General features: G+C 48.2%; 1 protein-coding gene across 3 annotated transcripts in view; it reads left to right on the top strand.

Annotated features, from left to right (window-relative positions):
- The window catches only part of PML (PML nuclear body scaffold), a 29,228-nt gene that overhangs the window by 9,299 nt on the left and 12,082 nt on the right, over nt 1-7,847 (top strand). For 2 of the 3 annotated variants that reach the window (XM_084782335.1, XM_084782337.1), the window contains exons 3-6: nt 2,935-3,515; nt 4,466-4,536; nt 7,084-7,221; nt 7,577-7,835. In XM_084782335.1, the coding sequence (XP_084638461.1) occupies nt 2,935-3,515; nt 4,466-4,536; nt 7,084-7,221; nt 7,577-7,835 (1,049 nt within the window). The remainder of the gene's footprint in view (nt 1-2,934; nt 3,516-4,465; nt 4,537-7,083; nt 7,222-7,576; nt 7,836-7,847) is intronic. The other variant, XM_084782336.1, reaches the window with a different exon arrangement.

The following is a 7,847-nucleotide window of genomic DNA, read 5'->3' as shown; positions in this document are numbered from 1 at the left end:
GCTTCTGCCTCCAGGTTCCTGCCCTGTCTGCGTTCCTGTCCTGACTCCCTTCAGTGACTGTGGAAGAGTAAGCCAAATAAACCCTTTCCTCCCCAAGTTGCTTTGGTCATGGTGTTTCATCAGCAATAGAAACTTAAGACATCCAGGATGTCTTGACAGTGAGCGTTTCATATCAAATTATTCTTGAACAATCTAGAACCTCTATTTCAGTGACATTTTCCTACATTACTTTCTCCTCCTTTTCTTCCTTATCTTTTTGCTTGCTTTGCCACTAATACCACACCCTTTAATTTATTATTTTTAAGTGTTTTATTAGTAATAATCTGAAAGTCTCATTATGCTTTGAAGGGAACTTATTTTACAACATTTGAGTGAGTAACACAGGTTAGAACTGCCATATACAGGAAAAGCCACATAAGCATCATTTTTATAATTTACTTGATAATTCCAGAATTGCTTATGTTGCATAGGGAATCACTGTCTACTTTATATATCACCAGATTCTGTTATGGTTTAATGATCAATTTTGGCCATTGAATTTTATAACAAATTCCTGGAATGGCAAATCTTACACTTTGAACATATTCTGCCAAAGCTGTTAAGATTAGCTTGGTATTTCAAGATGGCCATAAGTAAATGGCAGAGTTTGCTGGCTTGTTTTGTTTTGTTTTGTTTTGTTTTGTTTTTTAAAATTTTTTTCAAGACAGGGTTTCTCTTTGTATCCTTGGCTGTCCTGGACTCGCTTTGTAGACCAGGCTGGTCTTGAACTCATGGCGATCCACCTGGCTCTGCCTCCCGAGTGCTGGGATTAAAGGCGTGTGCCACCACCACCCAGTTTGAGTTGGCTGTTTTTATATGTTACTTATCGAATGAAGTGGCATGCTGTGACCATCTTAGCCTCTTACTTACTATCCCCCTCCCACCCACTTTTTAACTCATGGGCTTAGCTGATTATTTTGGATATTCTATTTTGCCATTTTGTTTAGTGAAAATTGATCAGATTTAAGAAAAATAACTCAATCACTGTTACTATCTATAGAATGAAGCTTGTCTTATTTCTTTGTGTGCATGACTGTGTGTGTATGTGTACACGACTCTTGTGTGTATATGTAACTGTGTGTGTGCATGACTGCATGTGTGTATATAACTGTGTGTGTGCATGACTGCGTGTGTGTATATAACTGTGTGTGTGCATGACTGCGTGTGTGTATGAGCCTCACTCCAGCCTCTGCTCCCATCGGACCCTCGCTCAGTCTCCTGCCTCCCTTCTTTCTTTTATTACAACAACTCTTGACATAACACGCAGGAAACTCAGAGTAATCTCTCAATTGTAATTCTTTTTCCCCTGAGACAGGGTCTCTCTGTGTTAGCCTTGGCTGTCCCGGAGTAGCTTTGTAGACCAGGCTGGCCTCGAACTCACAGCGATCCGCCTGCCTCTGCCTCCCGAACGCTGGGATTAAAGGTGTGCGCCACCACTGCCCGGCCTAATTGTAAGTCTTTTAAAACATTTTAAAAGACTTGTTTTTATGTGTGTTGCCTGCGTGTATGTATGTATGTGTGTCACATGTGTACTTGGGATCCAGAGACATAAGAAGAGAGCATCAGATCTCCTGGAACTGGAGTTGTGAGCCACCATGTAGGTGCTGGGAATCAAACCAGAGACCTTTGTAAGAGTACCAAGCGCTCTAAACTGCTGAGCCATCTCTGCAGCCCCTATAATCTGAAGATTCTTAATTTAACTATACATATTAAAGTCCCTTTCCCTTGCAACATATTTAAAAACTAAATAGAATGATTACAATAAATGCTGTGGAAGTCTCTGTTAGCCTATATGTATATTAAATTGACTAAGAAAAATTATACATATTTATCATATATACCATAATGCTGTGATAAACATTGTAGACCTGGAAAAAAACCAACTAATTAGCATATTCACAGCATCACATACTGGCCATTAATTAACATTTTACATGCGTAAAATATTAAGAGATATACATTATTCATCTAGCAATATATTATTTGTACTCTCTCATAGAGAGAAAGGCATCAATACATTAGGCTGCCTAACATGGGTGTTATGTCATTAAATCACTTCATATCCGTCAAAAATAAAAGAGGGAAGAAAGGAAGAAAGGAATGCACAAATGGGAAGTCATGTGAGTGTTTGTCAAAAGGTAGTCTGTTGGACTAAACAATTGCCCATGTAACTGTAATGGAGGAGTTATAAAAAGAACACATTACGTTTGTCCCTATGGACCTAAAGGAGTGTCCTGGATGAAAGATGAGGAGGAAGTTACCAGGGGATTGAAATGTCATTTTATTTTTTTAAGACCAAACATTGGCCCTCCACGTTGTTTAGCTGTAAGTCTTGGTTCCTTCACATGGGAACGAGAATAATAAAAGTACCAGACAGAGCTTGCAAAGGTGGAGTGGCATGCACCTCAGGAACTTCAGAGTCTGGACATGGAAGAAGACATACCACGCTCACTTGCGGCCTGGGTGGGCAGGGTAGGGGCAGAGCTAGGGTTATGGGATGTTAAGAAGTGGTGGAAAGTGGCTTTTCCTGTTTGTATTCTGTCTGTGTCTGCGTTGCCGCCAGGGTGGGGGAGTTGTTATTGTGGAATTTTTTAACATGTATTTTTTTTAATGTGTGTATGTGTGCTATGGAACACACGTAAGGGGTCAGAGGACAGCTCGCAGAAGTCGGTTGTCTCCATCTACCATAAAGTTATGGGGATCAAACTCAGGTTGTCAGGCTCAGCTGCGAGCACCTTTACTCATTGAACATTTTGCTGGCCCTGTAGTATCTTTTTACTGTCTGGTATTTTATGGATAGATCTGGTACCATAACCATTGGCACTGAATGGGGCAAAGCATAAGCTGAGAAACAGCATGTGGGCCTTATGTGTCCGCGGTCTTATGTATCTGCAGCATCTACTGCCAAGGCTGCTCCAAGCCTCTGTGCTGTGCATGCGCGCTCCTGGACCGTGGCCACAGCCATCTCCAGTGCGAAATTGGCGAGGAGATCCAGAAGCGGCATGAGGAGCTGGGCACCATGACGCAGGCGCTGCAGGAGCAGGACAGGACCTTCGACAATGCTCACGCTCAGATGCGCTCGGCCATAGGCCAGCTGGACCACGCACGCGCAGACACTGAGGAGCGGATCCGTGCACGCGTGCGCCAGGTGGTAGAACATGTGCAGGCGCAGGAGCGCAAGCTGCTCGAGGCTGTAAATGCACGCTACCAGCGCGACTACCAGGAAATAGCTGGTCAGCTGGGCCACCTGGAAGCTGTGCTGCAGCGCATTCGCACTGGTGGGGCGCTGGTCAAGAGAATGAAACTCTATGCCTCTGATCAGGAGGTGCTGGACATGCACGGCTTCCTGCACAAGGCACTCTGCCACCTGCGCCAGGAGGAGCCCCAGAACCAGAAAGTCCAGCTGCGCATGAGTGGCTTCGAGGAGTTTAAGATGTGCCTGCAGGACCTCATCTCTTGCATTAACAAGAAGACAGGTAAGTATTGAGGGAACGCTCATAGGCAGCTGATTGGTCATTTAAAGGCCCCACACTTCACTGATGTCCTCAGGGGGAAGGCAAAACAGAAAAGATGATCTCCATTTGATAGATGAAAGACAAGTATTAGGTCTTAGGATCCAGAGGGCAGAATAAGAGGATACGTTGATCTGGTTCGGCAGGCACCCAGAGGAGGCACTTTGCTAACTTATTTGCTAACTCTGTAGAATAGATGTGACTTTGTCAGCCTTGGGGAACATGTAGAAATTGAGAAACTGCAGAGCTGAGTACCGGATGTTGTATCATTATAGCCTATTCTAGGCGTCTCTCAAGTCTCCTATGCCCAAAAAAAGAGAAGTCAACTGGGATGTAAGGTGACTGGGAGTGGAGGCAGCTCTGAAAACCTAGCCCTGAGCTACTTTGGTCAGACACTGAAAGAAAGAATTCCCCTAGGACAAAGCAGCCACCTGCCAGCCTCTATGTCTCAGAGCTGCTGGTACTGGGCTCTTACTACGCACAGAAGTGGCAGACTAGTCCCTGACCTCAAAAGTTGTCTTGTCCAACTGGGAGAGAATCCTGCACTACGGGAACACATCGCATAGCTAGAGACATGCTTGGCTCTGAATCAGAATCCAGGAGCTGTGTCCTGACTGGGCTGGTGGCATCACAGGGCTTCCCAAACAAAGACCATGGGTGCACATGTACACCTTCCGGGGTTTTGTTTAAATCTTTAAGCCAGAGGACTAGCTCTGAGCAGCTGTTGAAGGGTTCCCTCCTGGCTCCTGAGGATGGAATGCTTCCTCCTCAACCTTGCAGGCCGTGGGCTCATGAAGGGATGGTTCTAGAATGTCGATAGACTTGTATCTTTCCCATCTAGGTAGTGAATGATTCCCCGGAGATGAAAAGATACATGCTTGGGGTTTATTTCTTTTTTTGTTTTGTTTTTCCAGATGCAGCTGAAGCCAGGAGAGCCAGCCCAGAGGCAGCCAGCACTCCCATGGACTCTTTTGACCTTGAGCAGGTGAGAGGGACTTGATGGGTGAGGAGAGGCGGTCGGACACAGTAGGCAAATGGTTGGCAGTCCTGATGTCCTGTGACTGCAAGGGGAGTGCCTCAGAGAGGACAGTGAGTGACTGAGCTGGAGCTCTCAGCAAGAGGGTGTTAAGGAATGGTGGCTGGCTAGCTCAGAGTCATAAATGGCCAAGTAGCTCTTGATGGGCCATGAGCCAGTTCAGGAAGGGTCAGATCCAGGGCTGGGCAGGAGGCGAAGGAAGTGAATGAAAACAGTGGCCCTTTTGCATGGGACACAGGATACCCCCGAAGCTTACACTAAATGTGTGAGCCATTTTCTGGGGCTGGCATAGGTGGACCTCCATGCTGACGTAAATGGTTCTCGGATTTAAGCCTAAGAGTCAGAGCTCAACCCCACAGATTCCAGGGCCATCATATACCTAAAAACTACAGTTCCTCAGGGTTGGAAAGCATCCTTAGGAAATCTGATGTTGGCAGTCAACTCTGCTGCACCCTTGACTTGGTCGCCTTCGTGCACACGCCTTTGGAGACAGGAAGTTCATTCCTTCCCGAAGTGGTACTCCCTGCTCTGATTGCTCTGACTGAGGGGCTTCCCAGGGTAGAAACGCACAGACACCCTTTCCTTTCTCCTCCACCAACACTCACAGGCACGGCTCTCCTGAAGTAGGACATGCTCTCTCCGTTCCTTCCTGCACCGAGCATCTTACTCCTCCCCAGCTTGGTCACTGTTGTGGGTGCCGGCATGTCAAGACGTGGGCCAGGACCAAGCAGATCTTCTGGTGGGCAGCAAGGGTGTTTAAGCCTTTCCAGCTTTGCCTTGGAGTGAGCCACCGGAAAGAGATTGCTGTATGGGAAGGATTCTTGGGGGAGACAGGACTCTGAGAAATTTAGAGCTACAAGAGAGCTTCTTGCTGGGGGTGGGTGGGTGGGTGGGTGGGGCAGGGGGGGAGGGGGATGTAGTTAAGACCCAAAGAGCCTTGGCTGTGAAGCAATTTGAACTTGAACTTCGGAAGGGCTCTTCTTTACAAACCTTCCTGCTTTTTACCGTGGTCGTGACCTGGGGGCTTGAGGGTAGGACTCAGGAAAGCAGTGGGTAGCAGTGGGTGGGAGCAGAGGTCATATGATGAAACAGACCTATCTCACGGAAAATGCAGTCGCATCGCATCGTTAGTCCTGTCAGGAAGGGCAGCCCTGGCCCTCCCAGTAGGGCCTGCCGGGGAGGGAAAGTAGTTTTGATTTTAAAACTCTAAGACAACTTTAAATGCATGTGACACCCCCTCCCCCTTAGCATTCTCTGTTTCGTCAATGCTGTTGAGCGGTGTGTTGGGGGAACAGAAGCAGAGGCACCCAGCCTTGCCTACAGGGTGTTCCTGGCCTAAGCAGAATGAGGCCCTTTTATATGTCAACAGCCTGCAGCGCCATAAAGGCAAAGATAAGATGGTTAAACTTTTTGCCTCTGTTCTGAAGATCGAATCCAGGGCTCGGTACATGGTGGGCAGACCCTTTACCATGGAACTGCCTTCCCAGCCCCATGTACAAGTTTGCCATTTGAACATCTCCCTTTAGTCCTTTTGAGCTGGTACCGTGGAGTAAATGGTTCCGCCATGTGGTGATTCTTTCATTAAAAAAATTTTATTTATTTTTATTTTATGTGTGTGAGTGTTTTGCCTACATGTAAGTGTACCGTATATATGCAGTGCCTGCAGAGGCTGGAAGAGAGCAACAGATCTCCTAAAACTGGGGATGAGCTGGTTATGAGCTGCCTTGTGGGTGCTGGGAATTGAACCTGGGTCCTTTGCAAGAGCAGCCAGTGCTCTTAACCCCTGAGCTGCCTCTCTGGCTCCTTTTTCGCTTTTTGAGGAACTGCTCCTGCTTCATTTTGAGATAGGTACACAAAGGACTGAACACCAGGTCTGACATGGAATAGTAATCAAACCAGTATTGTATTCATGATTCATTCCTCATTCCCTCCCACTACTGGGGCTCTGAAAGTACTAGTTATTCTTCTAGGCATGCTGATGGCTTTCGGCACATCTCATCCCCGTTGCCATATGAGGCGATTGTTATTATCCCACTTTATGGTGGGGGACTGAGGCCCGGTGAGTTTAAGTAATTCCAGCGTGTGTGATAGCTGCTGGACAGAGTTGAGACTCAAGGGTAGAAGCAAGCTCGTGGGAAGCTGGGCTCGGGAGTTTCTCACTGCTGAGGGAGGTGCCGCTCCCAACAGCAAGCAGCTGGCCTTTAGAGGCATGCAAGCTAGGCTGGTCATCAGGCATGCTCAGAGGAGTTGGGCACCGTGGTCCCTGATGTGTCTTCCTGCCCTGTCAGGACACACACACACACACACACACACAATGAAGTGGTTGCCTGGATACCAGCAACCCAATGTCAGAAGGAGGTGACATCATGGAGGGTTTGGGAAGAACTCCTTGTCGCACCGAGCTCTTCCACTGGAACTAAGAAACTTACAACTGAGGCAGGTTGTAAGCCCAAGGTCCCTGGTCATTTCTGACTTGCTCATTACCTGATTGTACAGCCTAACGAAGTACAGAGCGCACAGGATCAGGCCCTGGAGCTGTCTCAGACCCAACCTGTGGCTGTGGTACAGTCAGTGCCTGGAGCACACCCCGTGCCACTGTATGCCTTCTCTATGAGGGGCTCCACCTATAGAGAGGTAAGCTCCCCTACTCAGTCCTGCTTCAACTGGAAAGGCTCAGACTCCAGCCAACAGTGAGGTTGTTCCGTATTCTCCATTTACTCTGGGATGCTCCCCTAGGAAGCTCACAATAAGCTTGAGGCACTCTCAGCCCAGCTGGGATGCTGAGACAGCCAAAGCTGTGAGACCGATAAGAGACCGTTGCCAGTGGCCGTGACCAGTGTGCGTGGCAATGAGAGAGGGCTTCCTGTTTGCAGAGACGAGGGGATAGCAAAAACCTGCCATAGGGCCCTGGCACTCAACTTCTGGGTCTCAGCCCACCAACACAGGTGGCGCCTGAGTCACCACCCCCCCCCGACTCCCCGCTGTGCAGGAGGCCTCTCAGACAATCTCTCCCACGAAGAGGAAGTGCAACCACAAGGATTGCTCCAGGAAGCTCATCAAGATGGAGTCCCTAGAGGAGAGTGAGGACAGGTTGGCCACAAGCTCCCCTGAGCAGCCCAAGCCCAGCACCTCCAAGGTGGTGCCGCCTCCCCATCTGGATGGGACTTCCAGCCCTGAGATCCCCATCCTGGAAAGAGAGACCCTCCTGCCCACCAACAACCATGTCACCCGCAACACAGGAGAAACAGGTAGGAGCATCA

This window comes from Acomys minous, assembly GCF_964271855.1.
Source record: "Acomys minous genome assembly, chromosome: 5".
Taxonomy (NCBI): Eukaryota; Metazoa; Chordata; class Mammalia; order Rodentia; family Muridae; genus Acomys; species Acomys minous.
Note: the sequence above shows the minus strand (reverse complement) of the source record. Positions and strands in the feature narration are given on the sequence as shown.